The sequence below is a fragment of the Populus trichocarpa genome, chromosome 2 (genome assembly GCF_000002775.5).
Source record: "Populus trichocarpa isolate Nisqually-1 chromosome 2, P.trichocarpa_v4.1, whole genome shotgun sequence".
Taxonomy (NCBI): domain Eukaryota; kingdom Viridiplantae; phylum Streptophyta; class Magnoliopsida; order Malpighiales; family Salicaceae; genus Populus; species Populus trichocarpa.
The window spans coordinates 522,623-544,258 of NC_037286.2; the positions used below are offsets into that span (position 1 = coordinate 522,623).

A 21,636-nucleotide genomic window follows, 5' to 3' on the forward strand; every position below is an offset into this window, starting at 1 on the left:
ATTTCTTTAAAGATAACACAGCCTAGGATTTTACCTGCAAATAGAAGGTAATTTCTCCCAATAAACTTGCTATAGAAGATGCATTCCATTCAGATTTACATGATGCTCGGTTTCTATTAAATCAGTCCATTTTTACACACAAAGCATATGGTCTAGGCACTATAGAATCATAAAGATCCATTCAAATGGATGAAATACAGAGCTTGACATGATCAGAAATAAAAAATTTACTACCACTAATACCATAATATTTCACTCATCTTAAATAACCCAGATGGTTGGAATTAGGCAATCAGTAAAATGCATGCCACAACGATAGTCCTAAGCCCTAATAAGCCTTGTGAATGTAAGTTCTCTGTGTACCATGTTATCTTTCGCTGCATAAATGCTCTATTATATTACTGTCAATATCAGCGTCCTTGAACTCAGCAAGCTTCTACCGGAGCATCTCTATCGATCTGGAAGAGACATCATCCAAACAAGTCATATTGCTCCATCTGCCAGTACGGAATACAGCTCCCTGGGGATTCAATCTTCCCCATCAGCTGGTCAAATCCTGCACGCATGAACCAGTACATTAAGAGCATTCATTTGCTCGGAGATGCTCGTATTTTGTATCTCTGACCATATATGTGTCCTTAAGAACAGAGGTCTGTTCGAAACTGGCTTAAGTGTCAAAAGGAACTCTTAATGCATGAATCTTACGGGAAAATAAGGGCAAGCGTATGGGAGTACCTATGTCTGGACTGTTGAAGTACATATGGTCAGCCATCGGTGTGGTGTTTTCGTCAGGTTGGCTGTCTTCTGCCCTGGTCTTCTTCTCTTTTAAAGACTCAATATCTGTCTCCATTTCAGATTCTCCATTGTTTGGCACTACGGCTGATTGCTTTCTTTTTGAACGAGCTCTCCTGTTTTGGAACCAATTATAGACATTTGTTTCAGAAATTTGACCATGTTGTGCAAGTTCCCTGGTTATATCTTTGATCTTCTGCCTGCCTGGAGTCGCATTGCATTGTTCGAAAATCTGCTCAAGGATTTGAAGTTGCGCTGGTTTCGGTGTCCACCGCTGCCTCGACCCTATCTTGTGGACAGCAGATGACAGTAATGGATCACAGTACGGATTCCCAAGCCCCATGCCTAAATCAAATACAAAACATTGATGATTTACATCCACAAAACTAAGTAAAACGTATACTTACAAAGAAATTAATAGGACAATTCATCAGGGAAAATTAATTAGACAATTAATGGCTAGTCAAAGAATTATCTCAGCAAAACTTGCCCCCATACAATTTTCAGAGACAGAAATGACCAAGAGTGCTTTAAAGAGAGCAAATTGCATACTAGTCCACAAAAGTAAAGTAACATAATTTCTCCATATCCACGAATTCTCAAACCCTACTGACTTCCCCCATCGATTCAGTTAAAAAAATACACAAAAACCCATTAAAGGAGAGAAAGAAAGAGAAAGAAACCAGCAAAGTCCTGTTGGGCAGAGAGAGCCTTGTGCATCTCAACAAGCTGCTCACAAATAGTGGCATAGACAGAGATTTGCTTCCTCAACATCTCCATTTGCTCATCAGTCATCACTTTCACACCTAACCCTCCACCATTCTGAAACCTCCCCTCCTCCATGAGTCTCCACTTCCTCTTGACTCTGCCTACCTCTTGACAGGCACTGGTATATATGCTAGCCCCTTTTCTCCCTTTTCTTTACCTAATAATGTTTCACTTTCTATGACATATGGTTGTAACTTTAGACACAGTTTAGCCGTAGAAGTAGAATTGAAGTAATCACAAGACAACAACAGGAAGAGGGTCTGAGGTCTCTGTATAAAGTGTTGGAAAAGGAAGGAAGGGTTGGCATAGTTCAGAGTTGGGATGCTGACGGACTGCGCATTTTAGCATGATTGAGCGGGTTTCGCGCGTCTCTACATATAAAGGTAAAGATATCTTTCTTGCGTCCAAATCTTGCTCTTCATATAAATCATAAATGTTATAAATAACGGTAAATTCCATTTATCCTTTTCTTTCCTCGTAATTCAAATTTTACTTTCTCTAATTTTATTATTTATTTATTTATTTTTGTGAGAAAACCCCATCTAAAAAAATTAAAGTTAAAGAATTGATATTTCAAATAAATATTAATATCGAGGATGGTTCTAGTGATCAATATATTTAATCTTTCTCTTAATTTATCAAAATCCAAACTTTAGAATCCCTATTGAAGAATGAATATATTCTTAAAAAAAATTTAAAAAATGAGATTTATTTTAAATTAATGTGCAAGATGGTAAGATGATGTAAATATTATCTTGATTATCTAGCTACGAATCTTCCAAATGAATCTTTCAAATGAAGGGAAAGGAATTATTTCCTAAACCATGATTAGAATTTCAATTTGTGGTGGGTTATGAGCAAGTGGATTCAAATAATTAGAAATTGAAGTTGGAATACGCATGCACGAGAGCAAGATCAAAGTAATTTCAATGCTTTGAATCATCAATGCTGGCTTTCATTAGTCATGGAAAACAGCATTCCATGTGAAAATCAATAGCATTCCATGTGAAAATCAATATTTCAAACATGTGCTTGAGTAGGAAAATGGAGGTGTTGGTCAAGTTATGGACATATTTACATGCCCTCCTTGTCCTGGTGCCTAGGCTAATGTTTAATTAGTAATGATCCATTCGTGTCTAAATTCAAAATCGTCTAATTTCTAGCTAAATTATTCTATTTAATCTATCGCTCCCAAACCAAAATTACTAAATATGGTTGGTTTCATAATTTGAAGGCCAATTTTTAGATTACAATTGAGTGAATTAACTCGAGTTACGTAAATTCAAAATAATATTTTTTTAAAAAAATAAAAGATATTATTTTGAAAAAAATTAAAAATTAAATTGGATTTTAACCTAATCACATTAACTAAGTTGTATTTAATCACCTGTTTCAAACCAATACTCTTACAAGTGTATTTGTCTTTAATTATCTTTTTTTTTATTAAGCTAAACTCTGATTTAATAATCTAATAATTTTTGTCAAAAAAACGTGACGACTCGAGATCACTTGAACATCACCAATCTCTTTCAACTGTAAAGCAAGAATTACAAGCAATATATATATATATATATATATATATATATATATATATATATATATATATATATATATATATATATATCACTACAAGATAAAACAAGGGTCCCTGACAAGTAGCTTTATGAGGTGGTTTAATTGAGAGAGGAGTAACAAAAACACAAGGGCTATGGCCTAGCTCACCTCTTAATTCCTGCCATGGAATTAGGGAATTTGGTGTACCTAACGAGGGCAACAACCTGGAGGGATTTTGGGATGTCTTGACGAATAAGATGAAAGATTAGAGCAGCATGTCTTTTCTGCAACACACAGGGAAGCTTAAAATATCAAACAGATGAATGGTGGGTCTCAAGACAATAGATCTTGTAGAACCCACTGTCAATGGAAGATCTTCTGGTGGCCTCTTTCAATGATTTGTTCTTCCCTTTCTATATTCTTATAGCCGATGTGCTGCTGTGTACAGATAAATCTATATATATGGACTCTTCCCTTTAGATTTTTTATTTCTTGAAAAGGAAAAGGGAAAACCTCTGCACAGAGAACGTTTTATGGCACCTCTTTTTCTGGATTTAGCCCAACTTCACGGTTTCACTTTGACAGCGTATGAGTTTTACAGCCCACCCGGTTTTACAAGGCCCATGTAACTTCTTGATATTAAGTTATAGCCCAACCGGTTTTACCCAGTCCGAGACTGATCCACGAAAGGGTCTACATCATTGGATTCTCGTGATTATTTCTTTTTTAAAAACATTATTGATATTAAATCAATCAAGCCAATATCAAGATTGATTGAGGTTCAATTTTGAAACCCATCATAAATTAGCCTCCGAGAATATTAAATCTTCGAAGTCGACCATTCACCATCTTTAGCTTTGTGAAATTAAAAATAAATATCTATGATTCCAACATGACCGTTTCTTATAAGCCAGTACCGTTCAAGTTAGTCAGATTAGTTTCTTCTCATCAAATATTTTCTTGCCATTTTTTTCTAAAATTCTCTGCTCCTAAAAACCCAGGCTTACCGTTAGAATCTTAATCTATGATAATATTTGAACAAACCTTCAAGGGAAAATCCAGTTGATTAATTTAAAGAGATTATAAGAAGAAAAGGATTACAAGACACATAATGGGGTTAAATGTTATTAGTTTTGGAAAGTGAAGAGGTTTGCTTTTTAATCATCAAATCAGCCTATGAATTTTTAATGCTTGCCCTAGCTTAAACCAACCATCAACAAAGCTAGCAAGACAGTTCCTTTACTTGCTTGACCCAGCCCCAAATTACATCGGCTTGACTTCCACCCATTGACCTTCATCTGAAATTCCACAGATATTTTTCCTTTTCTAAACACGTTTCTAATTATTGAACATTAAAAAACATAGCAAAAACTAAAAGTCAAACGAAATAAATATTAAGAGGTTTGAATTTCTTGCCAGATAGGAGTAAAAAACAAGGTTCTTTTCCTAAGAGATTGGGTAGAGTTTGTTTAAGAATTGAAAATTATATCCCCCACCTGAGGGTGCAGATAATTTACTATGCTGTTAGCCGTTGATTTACCATTGCTTTAATACTCGTCTATCTCTTGCTAGCCCTGATTTACCGAGAAGATATGGCTCAACTCCGCCGAACTTAACAAGCATAACCAAAACACGTTCTCCAAGCATCTTGGGGGTTCACGGATTTATCCAAGTAAAAAAGGCGGTATCAAAATTAAATTTGTCACCATCTTCGTCATTTGCACTTACTGTGAGAACCCCATCATCATGAGGAAAAAGCAAAGCGATTCCAATTGTGAATTTGTGAAAGCAAGAGGTGCTTCACCTCGCCACCCAGCACAGGTAACCATGCTCTCTCCTCGCAACGTGAGGAGGCATGAAAATCACCAAATCAGTCTTGCAATCCAATAAAAATAACTGAAAAGTTGAAAGTATTTATTATCTGCGTTACCGCCCACAAATCACTGAAAGTGCTAACTAAATTTTTAGCCACCATAAAAGATAGACATCCAAACAGCTCGGCAAGCAACAGATTCACATAAAAACTCATCCATGTCCAAACCAGAATGCATTCAAATCTTCGACATTAGTTTGACAAGCGATACTGAAATTCAAAAGCGGGAGTAGAGGGAAAGTGACAGGCACGCAGGCTGGCAATAAAGTAAATTCAGTAACAAAGTGGAGGAGGACACACACAAGGGAGTAAAGACGCCAACACAGGGATACATCAACTCGAACAAGACATCTTTAACCACATCAAAATCAGCATAAACGCAAGAGAAAAGGGACTGAACCAGAATAATGTTGCATTCACCCATGAAAACACAGCATCCAGTAAAAATTGCAGCAAAGTAATTAGTGAAACCATCCTACCATTCATAATGAGCCGAAAAGCAGTGCAAAAGGCAAGACGAAGAAGTAAGACACACGTGCGACCCCATTCGATCATATACCACCTTCACTAGGCATAGCTATGGAATTGAACTGATGAAAGGGCAAATAGAGAGAACCACATAATCTACAGAAGATAACCACTTATCTAATTCATTAAACTTTGGTTCAAGTAAACATAGAGTTCTCCCTTCTACACCTATTAACTTTTATCCCTAGGAAGGAGGAGGACAAAATAACAAAGGGAGCAGTTCGCATATCCTTCCCTTAGAAGACAGTAATTGAAAAAAAAATTAACATGCCAATACTCGGCCATTAACATACAATGTCCAAACATTGTCACCACCTACATGACTATGCTATTCCCCATGTCCAAATCCTACTCGTCGTCGTCATCCTCCTGCACCAATTCCAAAATAAATTCCAAATTAGACAAATGCAAAACAAGCAATGCCACCAACCAGACAGTCTAACAAGATGCACCAGCTCTAACCTCTGCACTGCCCTCCTCGTCATCTTCATCTTCATCATTGACTTCCGACACTGACTTCTCGGATTCCTCTTCTTCCTTGGGCCCTTCAGCCTAACACTCACCAATGACACAAATCAATTTCAAACCACAAACACGATTACAGCTTGACACTAAAACAACTAAGTCAACCCAATTACCTGCTCCTTGTTGTAGGCCTTCATCTTCTTCTCATACTCGACTTTCCTTTTATCAGCCTTGGCAACATAGGGTGCTTTCTCCTGTAACCAATCAATCAATTAATGTTAGCAAAATGAGTGAAAAACAATATTTACAAAAATTCACCCAGATATTAACATAAATTAAAAAATATACTCACAGCCGCTGACAGTGACTTCCATTTATCTCCTCCAGCTTTTCCAACCTAAATAATAATTTATTTATCACATTAAAAACAACAAAAAATCGATTATAAACTATAATTAATAATTAATTAACAATATCTGAACTCACAGCAGCAACTGATTTGTTTTTAGGGTGTTCCTTCTTGTACTGCTCTCTAAACTCCTCCCTGCAGTCAAAGTCAATTTATAGCTAAATTATTGTTCCATAATTAGCTACAAATGAACAATAATAAATATTAATCAAGAGTAAGAATATTACATGAAGACGAAAAATGCGCTCGCAGGCCTCTTAGGCTTGTTTGGATCCTTAGCTGCCTTTCCTGATTTCTTTGCTGCTGCTGCTGCTGCTCCTTTGGTTGGTTTCTTGTTCACAGAGAGCCTGAACAACCACGTCAGAAAACGACATGAGCGTAATCACAAAACGACAACAAAAACTTGAAAACCTAATTTTCTAGATCTAAGATCTACGTGACCGCAAAACACGTTTCACACGTGACAATTGATGAAATTGAGAGAAAACGAGATTTGAAGAAACTTACTTAGCGCTCTTGGTATCTGACTTTGATCTACCTCCTTTCATGGAGAAACCTGCAGTTTTAACACCGGATCAGCTCAAAACACGATTTAAATCAATGAGAACCGATCAAAGGGTGAGAATCCGTTCAGAATCTGCGAGACTTACCGGTGTGGGGGGTTAGGGTTTGAAAGAGAGAGGAAGAGTGGTAGAGAGAGGATATTGTGTGTGAGAATAGGAAGAGAGTTGAGGGAGAGGCGGAGATATTAAGTGTCGTGAAGGAAATTGAAATTCAATTGCGGGTGAAATGAAATTGGGGAGGTGGCAGGGGTTTAGGCGGGATTTGGAAATTTAGACACGTCATCGATCTTTGCGCTTATAATCTATTGGTTGCGTGGGTCTTAAGTTTTGGACGCCTTACCCTTTGATATTTGGCTTTCCTCTTTGTGCTTCTCTTTGTGCTTCTTTGCTCTCACATAAGTAATCATTTATGATAATGTAAGATTGGTTGGATTCCAGGGATCTCAAGCCCAACTTTGATTGCTGAAATGGTCCAGCCCATGGATCAACTTTGATTTCTGCAATAATCTGGCCCATTGCCCAACTTTAGCATTTTCTTATTATTGTTACTATTTTTTTTTTCAGGGTCAATTTTTTTAAAATATAAGAGAAGATATTAAAATAAATATAACTTAAATAAACCCGAGTTAACTTGACTAGCTCACAATCTAGGATAACATCTTAGGAATGAAAGGGGAAAAAATAGAAAGCTCGGGACTCTAAAAATATAATTTCAAATGATAAAATTACAAACAAATCTATTTAAAAAAAGAAATGTAAAATAAAAACACTTGAGCCGACTCGGGTCCACTCTACTAGCACATCAACCGTGATGCAAGATTGTGATAAGAAAATTATTTTAAGAAAAAAACTAGAGAAAAGGATCGGAGCTAAATAAATAAACCAAGTCATACTGAGTTAATCTGACAAAAATATGACTAGTGATATCTCTATAAAAATTAAAAAAATATATAAAAAATAAAAAATCTCAAAACCCAGTAGCCCAACATCGAAGGATTAAGTAAAAAAAGAGTAAAGTTAAGTTAACCTGGGATAACCTCGAAGAAAGAAAATGAAAAAAAAAAAAGTTGAATGCCCAATAACACTCACAATTGGATTGGCAAGAAGAGATGCAATGGGAATTGATTCCAATACATTATTTGTCAACCATAATGTATGATAGAATTGAAAAAAAATTGAAGTTAAATTGGAATAATTTTTAAAATTAGTAACTTTGATTATAACACCGATATGACCCTATATAAGACAAAAAAGTATTGACTAAAATTCTTAACTATCAAAAAATTAAAAAGAAAATAAATGGTAATCAAAACAATGAGGACTTGAGCTAGTATAAAACCAATGAAATAAATACCAAGGCACTTTAGTGAACAATAAAAAAATAATTACAAAAAACAATTAAAAAAAAGAGGATCAAAATTGAATATAAAAAATAAATAAAATAAAATATGAGGGGAAAATTGAAAGAGAAAAACAAATTAAGAAAATGATAAGAAAAAAATTGAAAGAATAAGAATTAAATTGAATTACAAAAAAAATAAAATAAAATGTTGAGGGACTAATTGAAAGAAAAAACAAATTAAAAAATAATAATAAAAAATAATTAAAAAATAAGGATTAAAATTTAATTAAAATAAAATAAAATAAAATGTTAAGGGATATATTGAAATAAAAAAATGATGAAAAAAATAATTAGAATAATGAAGATCAAAATTGAATAAAAAAACAAATGAAATAAAATATTAAAGAAATAATTGAAAGAAAAAAATTAAAAAGTACAAAAAAATAATTAAAAGAACGAAGAATCAATCTCTAAAAAGCAATAAAATAATTGAAATAATACCGTGAGAGACAAAATCAAAAGAAAAAAAAACATAAAAAAGATAATTAAAAAAAAACCGTGAGGGACAAAATCAAAAGAAAAAACAAACAACGAAAAAGGTAATAAAAAAATAAATAATAAAGAGTGAATTGCTAAACAACTCGATGATTTTAAAATCAATTTATGAAATCTTCATAAAGGTGACAGCATCTGTACTTTTTGGTCGTTAATGGTCGGTAGCCTGCTTTTGTTATTTGTCTGATGCCTCTGTTCATCTGCAACGGGTAATAAATCAGAGAAGAATCATGTGGGAAGGCGAGATGCGTTTAAATGGACAGAACACATGGATGATGCCTTCAGTGATGCACTTATCCGGCAACAAGGTCCGGGAAGCAATACGGTGAAGGAGCTGCGTGAAAAGATTTGAAAAAAGACCACTCGAAGAATCGTTCGAAAATCCCCAAGAAATAACTTCAGCGAGTGTACTGAAACATTCAAGGGTGCAAATTGGCTTTGTTTGGAGTGCTGGAAATAAAATGCGGGGTGCAGAGCCTGAAACAATGAAAGGGCTGTCAACATTTTCTCTTATGTGATACACGCAACGTTTAATTACATCAATGCTCCTGGAAATGATGCGTCAAACATGCCTTATTTCATGTAGTGTTCGGTAATTTTCATGGGACCAGAGGGACAGGGATTATGGAGAGATTGATATATTTGATTAAAATTTAAAATAGAGATGCGTAGAGTAGAGGACATGTCTTTATAGATAATATTTTAAAATGGATCTATGTATTTTCTAATAGGTTAGTCAATATTAAGTGTTTTTTTATCTTAAAAACACCTGAAAACAAACCTATCTGAGCTCCAAGAGATTTTTATTTTCGAGTTGATTTTAGGTTTGAGTTGTTTTTTTTGTGTGTTTTGTGGTCATTAATTGGTTTAATGGGTTGAAGATATATTTTTTGGTAAAAAAAACTAACATTGGTTTTCTAGTCGCGCCAATGGTTGGAATCTGGTGACTGATAGATGACGCGTTGTTTTTTTTTTTCCAGAGCATTACGTCATTCGCCCTATTCATTTAAAAACAATTAAAAGTCAATGCACGAGCCCTTTTTTTTTTGGGGGGCCAAAAACATGACCTGACCTCATTTCTAATTTTTTTTATTAATAGATGTTTTTATTAAAGATTAGATAAAAATGTTAAAACATGTGGGAAAATCATTGTACATATTCCTTTGTTTATTGTGAATTGTAATAATAAATTGACGGTCTTGCCTTTGATAAAACTATCACTTGGCTGCCTTTTAGGGTAAAACGGTATTTTATTTTTTATCATTTGTTATTTTTTAATTGTTAAGGGTTGTCCTAGTCTTTTTATTATTTTATTTTTTTGCACGGTTAAATGACATTGTTACTCTTAAAAGCAAATAATCAATTAACCATGGTTTACATTTTTTTTTTGCATCTCATATTTTTTTGCTAAATTCTATTACCATTTGATTCAAATTTTTAAAAGCTTGAATTGAGGGGCAAATTTGTAATTCAAGATATAAAACTACAACTTTCATGAGAAATGAACTCCAAATTGTATTGTTTCAAGGCTCAAAATCAACAATCATGGTAGCCCCTTTTTTACCACTAAAATTTTAGACAACATGGATTTTCACCCTTTAAAAAAAAAATTAACTTCCAACTTATTTCCATGCATAAAAATATTATCTAAGGTCATTTGGCATCGTTAAATCACAAATTTAAATCAATTTTAAAACAAGACATTTAAACAATTTCTTAAAATAAGAAAACTCATTCCTTTGAAATTTCTCTTATTTCCCTTACACACTATATATATTAATATCAATGTTTAACATTGTTAACTCAGCAAAACAATGAACCCTTTATTTTTCACTTTCTCATTTTACAATTAAACATACACAACAAACCTTAATAGTTAATGTTCTTACATCATCATCGCAATAATAATTTCACCACGTTAGTTACAGTCCATGATAGTTTTCATTAATTAAACAATTTACCGAAAATATTATCATGGCCAACCTTCAATATATTTCATTCTCCAATTCTCTTTCATTCATATTTCTTAATGGTTCCACTTTATCCACAACCTAAAAGTTAGCATTTTATTCATTAAACATGTTCATATAATAATATTCTTTTTTATTCTTACACCGTGATCATCCTTCCCCCCGTTTTAAGAATACACAATTCATCCATAACAATAAAAACACATTTTACCAATACATGTTCCATAAACCTTAATACCCATACAATTTTCATTTCATCAAAACATGTATTCAATCAAGTTTTCTAAATCCTGCATAAACTAGCAAAAAAATTTCAAAAACCAATACGTCATTCATCTTAAGTTATATTTTCAAACCCAATGATTATAATATAGACCTTAGAATCTTTCACGGTATATCTCAAACTCAGAGTGATCCAACAACTGAATCTCTATGTATCAAAATAAAAATCGAGCTAACCTAAGAAATAGTGAGCTATTGTTCAACACGAACAAAACCTTTATGGAGAGTTTGTTCCCATTCTCTACCTTCTATAATGAAAACCACATCTAGGCACACTGCATATCCAAAATAAACGTGATCCAACAGTGTCAAAGAGAAAAATTAGTCGATGATCGAAACTTCCCTGCAAGGTATTTTTTTCAGGATATCTCATATGACGATTTTTATCAAACAAAAAATTATTTTTTCACATCCCTCCGGTCAGATGGTAGAGTCTTATGAGTCAAACAATATATCCAAAACACAACACAGTCCAACAATTTATGTCGAAGATATGATCGTCAGAACGCATTGCCTCCTATTATCTGGATCCTCTAAATTATCATATTCTCTCTTTAGCTTGATTCCCTCTCTTATTTCTCATGTTTTTTCTATTTTCCAAGTGGATTGGTTGAATTTTTTTTTTGTTCTAAAGGCATTTTTGTCATTAATTATAATTTTATCCCTCGTTTATGCCTTTAAGTATTTTATTTGATTTGTCGCGTAAACTATATGGTTTTCTGTTTAAATCGTTAGTTTTTACCAAACCTTGATCGATAAGAGATATTAAAACAAGGTATGATAACACATTAATAGACTCAATGTAAAATTTCATCATGGTCTAATAGTTGAATTGAGAGTCATGCTCTTTAGCGTAAAATTGACTAGTGTGTGACTTTTCGTCAACAATCTAATTTTTCTTATTTAATTTTCACCCAAATGATATTGATTTTCCTTTTAAACTCTTAGGGTCATTTTATTATTTTGAAATACATTTATTTTAAATTTTACAACTTTAATTATTTATCAGACTTATTTTTCGTTTCAATGTAACGTCACTGATTTTTAATTAGCGCTTGCACCTTTAGTCTTGCCTTTTCGGTGCACTATCATTTCTTATGGTTTATTCTTTATCAACTCACTTATTCTTTATAAACATTTTTATCATTTTTTCTTATTATTTTATCCATCAAAATGTGTTATTGGTTTTGCGTCGTTATGAATTGTAAACTAAAAATCATTTTATATAGGTTATCCTTTCCATTATACATCATAATTCTTTTTATTATCATCATTTATTTATTCTTTCTTATCTCAATTTCCATCACTCATGGAGATATTACTGCTTTCAATATTACGTTTACATAGGGATTTACATTTAAAATTTGGTTGATTAAGAATTGAGATTTATAAATTTTTTATTTGCTATCTACGTGGTTATCACAGTCTTATGACTTGATTTGCAGGTTAGGCCGGTTGATTCAATTTTTTTTGTCATTTTTTAAAAATCAATCCTTAAACATTAGGTTGATTGAGAATTAGACTTTATAATTTATCTCGGTTTGCATTCTCCAAAGTTATCTAGGTTTCATGACCTGAGTTACGGGTTCGGTCGGTCAAGTAAGGTGTTTTTTATGTCATTTTTAATTGTTTTTTGAATTTATCTTTCAACATTGAGTTGATTAAGAACTGAGTTTCATAATTTGTTTCGATTTGCTTTCTATGAGATTTCAATATTGGATTTGACAGATTAATCTAAATTGGTCAAAGTTGATCTAATAAATTGTTGTTTTAATATTTGAAAAAATATGCCATCCTGGTTTTTTCAAGTCAAATTGCATTTTCATCTGTTGTTTGTGTTGATTTCAAATCTTTTAAGTTGATCAAGTTATATAAGTTAAACCCCCATATACTTAGTTGTTTTTGTTAGACAACACATTAATAACATTTAAAAATAAAAAATCTAATCTGACTCACAACATATCACGAACAATAATTGAGCACAATCTAAATTGATAACATATTCTTTTTCGAATTGATAGACATAGGCATGACAAAGTATGATATTTTTTACCGTACAATAATATGAGTTACAATAATATGAGTTAAATAACATAAATATAGAGTTTAGTTATTGTTTTAAGAAAAAATAATGATAACATGTCTTTTCTATATTATATATTGTAAAAAATCATAAATATTTAATATTATAAAATTAGAGAAATTCATTTTAAAACTATATAGATACAACCATACGCTATACACTCTCACTTTTTGCATGCTTAACATACCCTTTTTAAATAAGTTTACCCGTATTTTTTGAATCTCTTTCACTGTTCTAAGTATCATACTTTCATATTAAGAAAAAACTAAAACTGCTCAGTGTTTCACTGTGCAAGTCCACAATGAAACGCTGAGCAATCATCTCTTTTTTTTTTGTTTTTTTCCCATTTTTTGTCTTCTTCTTTTTGTTTTTTTTTTGTTTTTTTGTTTTTTTTTTGTTTTTATTTTTTCCCTTTTTTTTTGTTTTTTTTGGTTATCTATGCTTTTATGGGTTTTTTTTTTGCTTTTTTCTTTGTGTACTTTTCTTTTAATGAATTTTTTTTGTTTAATTTAGTTTGTTAATGTTATTTTTTTATTTAGTTGTCAAATTTTCATAACACGGATCCCGGGTTTGACGGGTTAACCTGATTTGACGAGTTAACCCGAATTTTTTTTTTCTTTTTTTTTAATTAATTGCAACATATACTAAAACGGATCAGTGTTTTACTGTGGACTGCACAGTGCAGTCCACAGTAAAACACTGATCCATTTTTGGTTTTTTTTTTAAGTTGTCTTATTTTTTTTAGCTGTTTTTTATGCCTTTCAGGATTTTTTTTTTGCTTCTTTCTTTATTTTTTTTCTTCTAACACAATTTTTTTGTTTAATTTAGTTTATTAATGTTTAATTTTTTTTATTTAGTTATCAGACTTTCATGACACGTTTTTCGGATTTAACGGGTTAACCTGATTTGACAAGTTAACCCAGAAATATATTTATTTTGCTTTTTTTCTTTTTAATTAATTTTTTTTCATTTATTTTAGTTTGTTAATGTTAAATTTCTTTCTATTTAGTTATCAGACTTTCATGACACATATCTCGAGTTTCACGGGTTAACCCAGTTAATTCTAGGTTGACCCGTCAATTTTTGTTTGTTTTTTATTTTCATAATTTTTTTGATTAATTTAGTTTGTTAATGTTAATTTTTTTTATTTAATTATCAGACTTTCATGACACATATCTTAGGTTTAACGGGTTAATATGGTTTGACGAGTTAACCCAGATTTTTTTTAATTTTTTTTGATTAATTTTTTTCGTTTAGTTTAGTTTGTTAATGTTCACTTTTTTTTTATTTAGTTACCAGACATTCATGACACGGATCTCGGGTTTAACGGGTTAGCCTGGTTTGACGAGTTAACTTCGAAATTGTTTTTTCTTTTTTTTTGCTTTTTAATTATTTTTTTTTCGTTTAGTTTAGTTTGTTAATGTTAAATTTCTTTCTATTTAGTTTTTTTTCTTCTTAGAGGTTTTTTTTCTTTTATTTTTTCTTTTTAATTAATTTTATTTAATTTATTTAGTTTATTAATATTAAATTTTTTTCTAAGTAGTTCTCAGCCGATACCTTTAGTTTTTCTTTTTGTTTTTTTGTTGTTTTTATGCATTTGGCTGTGGACTGCACAATACAGCCTACAATGAAAATGCTCATCCTTTTGTTTTTTTCTTTTTAATTAATTTTTTTTGTTTAATTTAAATTGTTAATGTTAATTTTTTTTCTATTTAGTTATTAAACTTTCATGACACGGATTCCGGGTTTGACAGGTTAACCTGGTTTGACGAGTTAGCCCAGTTAATTCTAGGTTAACCCATTAGTTTGTTTTTTTCCTTTTTAATTATCAAACTTTCACGATGCGAATTCAAGGTATGACGGGTTAACCTGGTTTGAAGGGTTAACCCAATTAATTCATATTTTTTTTCTTTTTCTTCATTAGTTTTTATTTTCATGTTGGTGTTTTTTCTTTATTTTTTTCTTTTTAACTAATCTATTTAATTATCACATATTTATGACACGACCTTGCAGCTAGACCCACGTCCAATGCTATTGGGTCTGGTATTGCAGTCAAACCCACTTAAATTTAGGCCATGCAAGTTTAAGGTTATTATTAATATTATAAATATTACTCTTGGATTAGGCGTTGCAACTAAACTTAAGACTTTTGGGTATAATTTTGCAAAAAAACTTAATATTTTTAGATCTTAGCTTTTTATGAAAAGCAAAAAATAATTGACCCGCGGCATCGCGCGGGGCATGTAACTAGTAGAAAATAAAATTTATGAAATTACAGTATATTTAAAAATTTCTCCATAGCTGTACCTAAAAGGGAACACCAAAATCCACCCAATCACGTGTCTCTCGCCCTCCACATCACATTACAATTTCTCATCGGCATTCCGTACGTTTCACACGTACCAACCACCCCCACACGCTAAAAAATACTTCCCCTCAAAAAGAAAAAAAAACAGAAATAAAAGAAATAAAAAATAACGCCTGTTTGGAGAGAGAGAAAGATAGGGAGAGAGAGAAGGAGAGAGAAGCAAGGAGAAGAATGGGCGAGGAAGCAGACCCAACAATGAAGAAGAAGAAGAAAAAGGGACGTCCTTCTCTTCTAGAGCTTCAAAAACGCTCCCTCAAACAACAACAGCTACAGCAAACAACCCCTATTTCTCTTAAAAACCCTAATCCTCTCAATTCCAATTCTGCCCTCCCTAACCGTCGATCCGCTCGCCGGAGCTCTAATTCCTATGCACCGGAGTGGATTGACGGAGACGACGACGAAGACGATGAGCGTAAAGAGAAGAAGCATAAGCTCTTGCGCGGATTGAATTCTCAGAAAAATAACAATCAGAATTCCAATTCGTCGAGCCCTTCGAATTTGCACGGCTCTGATTCGAATGCTGGTGGCGGTAATCAAGAGGACGGAATTAGAAGGCGCAAGATCAGCGCCGTCCGTCTTGGATCTGATGATTTGGTGATTATCTCACCGAGAATTTAATTTAATTTTTCATTTTATTAGAAAATAAAACAAAAATTTTCTTTATTTTTTTTCAGTGTTTTGGGATTTTTTTGTCTTCTATTTAAAGAGATTTTGAACGATAGCCTTTTGGATTTCGCGCGTTATTCGCTGCTTGGGCAAGTTGGATCGGAGTGAGTTGTTGTGTTTGACTAGGTCATGTTTTCCAGGAATCTAATTTACTAAAAGATTTCTATTTTTCTAGTATTTTATTTTTTGGAAATCTTGGTACTGGTGGATTCAAGGCTTCTGTTTTATTTATTTATTTATTTTCTTTATTTGCTAAGTGAGAATATTTACCATAAATATTTTATTCTTTAGCTGTTTGTTGTATTTAATCTTCTGGTGTCTGCCCAACATTATAGAAGCGAAGACATAGTGGTCTGAAAAGCTTAATTTGTCTTTTCTATAATAATTTTAAGCTTTAATTTTTTGTACTTGCTCTGCCTTTTAGTGTGACTTTCCTTGATTGTTTCTTCAATAATAGTTTAAATCACTGAGTTTGGGTGTAATTTGTATTGAAATGAAATTAATTTTTCTTGCAGGGTGAAAAGGTTTTGAAAGGGACAGACACTATTCATGGTATCAATTCAAACTCAAAATTTGATGAAAAGGGTTTTCTGGGAGTTCTTTAAAAAGTGTGTGTTGGGAAGTAATTAATTAAAACTGTGTCATATATGTGCGCGTGTGTGTGTTTGTTGTGTGTATATATTATGTATGTACATGTTTGTGTGTGTGTACAGGGTCATCTGTGGAGCCTGGTCCCACTACACCTTTGCCAGACAAAAAGTTGTTGGTCTTCATTCTTGACAGACTTCAAAAGTGGGTGTTGTTTTTAGCTGCTTAGATTTTTACTTTTCTTTTTGTAGTCCTCGTCTTTCAATTGTTGAGTTTAAGTAGTTGCTTTCAATTGGGTTTTGATTGGTTTGGTTTTAATTTATTGATTGCAGGAAGGACACCTATGGGGTTTTCTCTGAGCCAGTGGATCCAGAAGAGGTGCATTTTGTTTTACTTTGCAGTGCTGTGTTTGTTTGAAAGATAATTGAATATTAGTTGATACTGATTTGATTTTGGTACAGCTTCCTGATTACTTTGACATCGTTGAGAATCCCATGGATTTTTCTACAGTGAGGAAAAAGTTAGATGAGGGAGCCTACGCCCACTTGGAACAATTTGAGGTTGGTTTAAGATTATATTCTTTGCTAACTTGGATTTGCATGTAACTTTCTGTTAGTGGAGTTGCATCAATGACATTTGAGTCTTTGAATCGGGGATAGACAATCCGAGGATCTGCTTGGTTGCTTCAACTTTTCTTAATCCTGTGGCTGTTTAGATCTTTTGATATGTTTGGAACCTGACAGCAGATTTATACTTAAACTGGAAGGATATATGTTTGAATAGAAAATGGATGTTGTAAGTAAGATATGTTTGAATCTGAAACTACCATCTTGCACTGGGTTGGAATCTAACTGAATAAAGACAATAAAGAATTCTATTCCTTAGAACAGTGTTTCCTTGAAGCTCGTTTCTGATGGTCAAAAGTATTTGTGCTAGTAGTTTTGTTAATTGCAACAAGAGCTGTTACATCAATACCCAACCCTTGAAGGCTTTTAGTTGCATTTCTTTTAATTGCTCGTTGCCATTTACAAAGGGAAAAGTTCTTGATTTGCCCTTGAATAGTTCATGTAGATGTTCAGATGTTCCCTGTGATATGCACAGACTGCCAGTCTCATTCTTTGTAACCTACCAAGCCCAGTTTGGTACTTTTGTATTGATTGCTTCCTAGCTAGCAATTACCAAGAGGCAAAAGATGATGATAGATTATGAAACTGCCGTGGACAAAATGAAACTGCACGAGGATGGATATAAAAGAAATGGCATATTTTACTTACCTGCCAACTAGCTGTTTGCGTTGAAGTCAATTTCCTGTACTCTTGGTATGCTTGTTGTAGAAATTATGTTTGATGTGAATCTCACTGGCATTTGAAATTGTGACAATTCTTTTGTGCAGAAAGATGTTCTTTTGATATGCTCAAATGCAATGCAGTACAACCCTTCCGATACTATTTACTTCCGACAGGTTTGGCTTTGTCTCAATTGTGCAATAATTCTATATAGTTATGTTGGTGTTATTTTTGAAAGCCATTGTTCTTAACTTAGGCAAGGGCCATGCAAGAGCTTGCAAAGAAGGACTTTGAGAATCTTAGGCAAGATAGTGATGATAGTGAACCACAAACTAAGGTTGCGAGGAGAGGGAGGCCACCAGCCCTAGGCAAGCTGAAAAAGGCACTTGAGAGGTCTCCAATTGACCGTGTTGGTCCTGAAGCTTCCTCGGATGCAACTCTTGCCACCGGAGGAGATCACAATAACTTGTCCAATGGTTACAATCTCAGAAAAAGTTCTTCATACAAGTACCAGCCTGGTGATGCATTTGTCCGGGCCTCTTACAGCAGTGAAAATTATTCTACCTGGTTATCTGAATGGGAAAATGAATTTCCAGGTACGGGACTGCTTGCTTCTGCTTCTTGCTTTATATTCCATCAGATTGCATGCCAATTTAATTGGCTATCTCTATCCAATAGCTATTAAGGTATTTACCTATCATGCAGCATCTGTTGTAAAGGCTGTGATGAAGTATGGAAAGAAACCGTTTGTGCTAGATGAGAACAAGCGTGACACCTATAAGCATCCATTGGGCTCCCATGAGCCATCCATCTTATCGACCTTTGAAGGAGAATTAAAGCAATTAGTGGTGGTACGTGGGAATAAACTTTTAGTACTTTGTTTTGGTTTTCCCAAATGGAAAGCTGATTTGACATCTGCTGGTCTCTGACAATATTACTTAACAAAGCTTTTCACAGCCATTTGTTTAGGAATGAACACACCCTGCTGCATGCGGCCTTTGCCCACACTGTTGTTTGCTTTAATCTCAACTTGCACTTATCAGCTACCTGCCGGTGTCGTAGTTTTTCCCACTTTTCAGTCTGTAGGCAATTGATGGTTTTGTCTATTGCAACCTGATTTTGTTTGGCTTTGATGTGCATCAGGTAGGTTTAAGCTCTGAGCACGGTTATGCAAGAAGTCTGGCTCGATTTGCTGCTGATCTTGGCCCTGTTGTTTGGAGAATTGCTTCGAAGAAAATTGAAAGTGTTTTGCCAACAGGACTTGAGTTTGGCCCTGGGTGGGTAGGAGAAAATAAAGCAATGGAGAAGCAAAAGATTTTAAACAACCTTGTATCTGATAACCATTTAAGCAGATTTCAACCTGCTGCTTCTTCAAGTAGAGAGGCAGCATGGAATAGAGAAGGCCTGCCAGAAACTGTTGGCGGGTTAAATCCTCAAAATGAGTTAGCTACACTGAACAGTGGTGCTGGTGGGATGAAATCCATGCCTTCTCTCCAGATTCAGCAGAAACCAATAATTCATCCTGATATGAATGGTTTCAGTGGAGGATTTGGATATAACTCTTCACCTCAACCGGGGATGGCACGAACTGTGGCACCGACAGGAAAGCTCAATTTGGAGCAGACTGCAGTGCCTTCCCAAATGTTTGGTGTGGTTCCAACTGGCAACAGTGCCTTCATTTCAGTGCCTGGGAATGATTTTAATACAAATAAAGGTATGCTGTCAGAAACTTCAAGTGGATTATTGCAGCCTGGAATTTCTCCAGCCGTAGGCTCCAGCTCTGACTCTCGTACATTTGGCAATGTGGGGTTTGGTGGCAAATCATCTTGGCAGGGATTTTTACCATATCAGCAACAAGGTACTGTTCCATTTCCACCAGATCTGAATGTTGGATTCTTGGCACCTGGTTCACCTACTTCGAGTGTGCCCATCGGTTCACCACGGCAGCCAGATTTAGCATTGCAGCTCTGAGGTGGATTGTATTGGATCATTTTCCTTCTAATCAGACCCGGTGGATAATGTAGTACTAGGTTTGAACATTTTCCAGTAAAAAAAAAAAAAAACATAGAATAAGAAATTGGTGAAGTGGCAAGTCATCTTTTAACCAAGGCTGGCTTGCAACTCATTACTGGAATGATTCATAACATCAAATTGCGTAGGGGAGGAATTATGTACAGATTAATGTATCATTTTTTCTAGGTTTAAACCACAGTTTTATACTAGTATGGAACAGTTGAATTCTTAATCTCTAGATATTTTCAAGATATTCCCATCGAAAATGACAGCATTGATATGCCATTTTAGGTTGTTGTGTACCAAACAGCGGAGTTCTTACTGTAGATGAGAGGCTTTTCCTTTCCTTTATCGGTCAAGCTTTTCAAAGTTTTGCCCCCTTCTTGATCTCTAGGGCTTGTTTGTGTAAAAAGGTTGCTGTTAATTCTTCTCTTCTGTAGCAGTTTGTCGCTAAAACTCGGCAGATTTTGGCACTTGACATTAAGAAGATCCATACAAATTCAATTTTGCAAATTAGTCTCGCAATTATGTGTTGATTCTCAAATTGTCCCTAAACAAAATATTTTCTCAATTGAGCCCCCAGGTATCGTCAGGGTTGAATATTTTTAAGGTATGGTGTTCTCTTGGTGATATACTTGAACGGTAAAATTAGAAATTTTTTAATTTTTGATATGGCTTCTCAATTACCCCTTAATTATTTATCTACTCTCCTAAACTCATTCCCAAAAAAACTTGAAGATTAATTCTAAAAAAAGAAAAAGAAAATATCTAAGCTTCTTTTGCAAGAGCAAGAGTAATGAATGGAGTGAGGTATTTATTCTACAAGGTCAAGATACCAAGTCGAAAGATTCTTACACCTTCCCTTTGCCTTTGCCGTGGAGCTGGCATGAACACACTTGCGAATCGGGGATAGTATCAAGCAACAACATGTTGTCAAATTTATTCATCATAAATTCTATTCCAGTGTTTTTTTTTTTTTTTGACCGAGACCAAACATTTCCTTTTGTTACGAATATGATGCTTTCATAGCTGTTAAGACAATTTAATCCATCATTGTCATAATTTTTTAAAATCATTTTATTTAGTTTTGAAAAATTTCAATAATCAGTTGTTAACTTTTTAGTTTTACATCTTTGAACAAAAAATAAAATAAAATAATAATAAACCAAAACAATTTATCAACGGCATGTGTCTTTGAGATGGTTATTGATTTATCCCAAACTACACCAAATTGTTTGCTTAAAATCAATTAAATACAAAATTTGTTTTTATGATCCAACTGTACTTTTAAGAAATTTTGATTTTTTTTTTGTTTTGTTTTTGTTTTGTTTTTTTTGGATTGTTTTAATGTATATATATCTAAAAGAAATTTAAAATCAAAAAATATTATTTTAATATATTTTTAAATAAAAAATATTTTTTAAAATAATCTCTATTATAATTTTATAAATGCTTTTTAGACCAGCTTGTTGAGGACTAGGAAGGCCTTCCCATTATAAGCCTAAACAATGTTGAGCACTTGCCTTCTTGG

The 21,636-nt window shown here is 33.4% G+C and overlaps 3 protein-coding genes across 4 annotated transcripts; 1 reads left to right on the plus strand and 2 right to left on the minus strand.

Annotated features, from left to right (window-relative positions):
- Nucleotides 1-51: 51 nt before the first annotated feature.
- Nucleotides 52-1,955, minus strand: LOC7474570 (WUSCHEL-related homeobox 8). Its single transcript, XM_002301881.4, has 3 exons — nt 1,476-1,955; nt 736-1,137; nt 52-556 (listed from the first exon to the last, which is right to left on the minus strand). Exons 1-3 carry the CDS (start codon nt 1,633-1,635, stop codon nt 471-473), a joined length of 648 nt encoding a protein of 215 aa, XP_002301917.1. The 5' UTR covers nt 1,636-1,955; the 3' UTR covers nt 52-470.
- A 3,657-nt stretch (nt 1,956-5,612) lies between these two features.
- On the minus strand, nt 5,613-7,202 carry LOC7496853 (high mobility group B protein 3). 2 transcript variants are annotated; one of them, XM_052450770.1, is made up of 8 exons: nt 7,040-7,202; nt 6,897-6,945; nt 6,617-6,736; nt 6,467-6,524; nt 6,333-6,377; nt 6,154-6,234; nt 5,986-6,067; nt 5,613-5,884 (listed from the first exon to the last, which is right to left on the minus strand). In XM_052450770.1, exons 2-8 carry the CDS (start codon nt 6,935-6,937, stop codon nt 5,877-5,879), a joined length of 435 nt encoding a protein of 144 aa, XP_052306730.1. In that variant the 5' UTR covers nt 6,938-6,945; nt 7,040-7,202; the 3' UTR covers nt 5,613-5,876. The 2 variants fall into 2 exon arrangements, with proteins under 2 accessions (XP_052306730.1, XP_006386135.1); XM_006386073.3 differs by having other exon boundaries at nt 5,978-6,067; nt 7,040-7,199.
- Nucleotides 7,203-15,640: 8,438 nt separating this feature from the next.
- On the plus strand, nt 15,641-20,337 carry LOC7474571 (uncharacterized). Its single transcript, XM_024595453.2, has 9 exons — nt 15,641-16,146; nt 16,734-16,770; nt 16,932-17,010; nt 17,139-17,184; nt 17,268-17,366; nt 18,200-18,268; nt 18,349-18,688; nt 18,798-18,943; nt 19,236-20,337. The coding sequence occupies exons 1-9, from the start codon at nt 15,724-15,726 to the stop codon at nt 20,061-20,063; spliced, it is 2,067 nt and encodes a 688-aa protein (XP_024451221.2). The 5' UTR covers nt 15,641-15,723; the 3' UTR covers nt 20,064-20,337.
- The last annotated feature ends 1,299 nt before the right edge of the window (nt 20,338-21,636 follow it).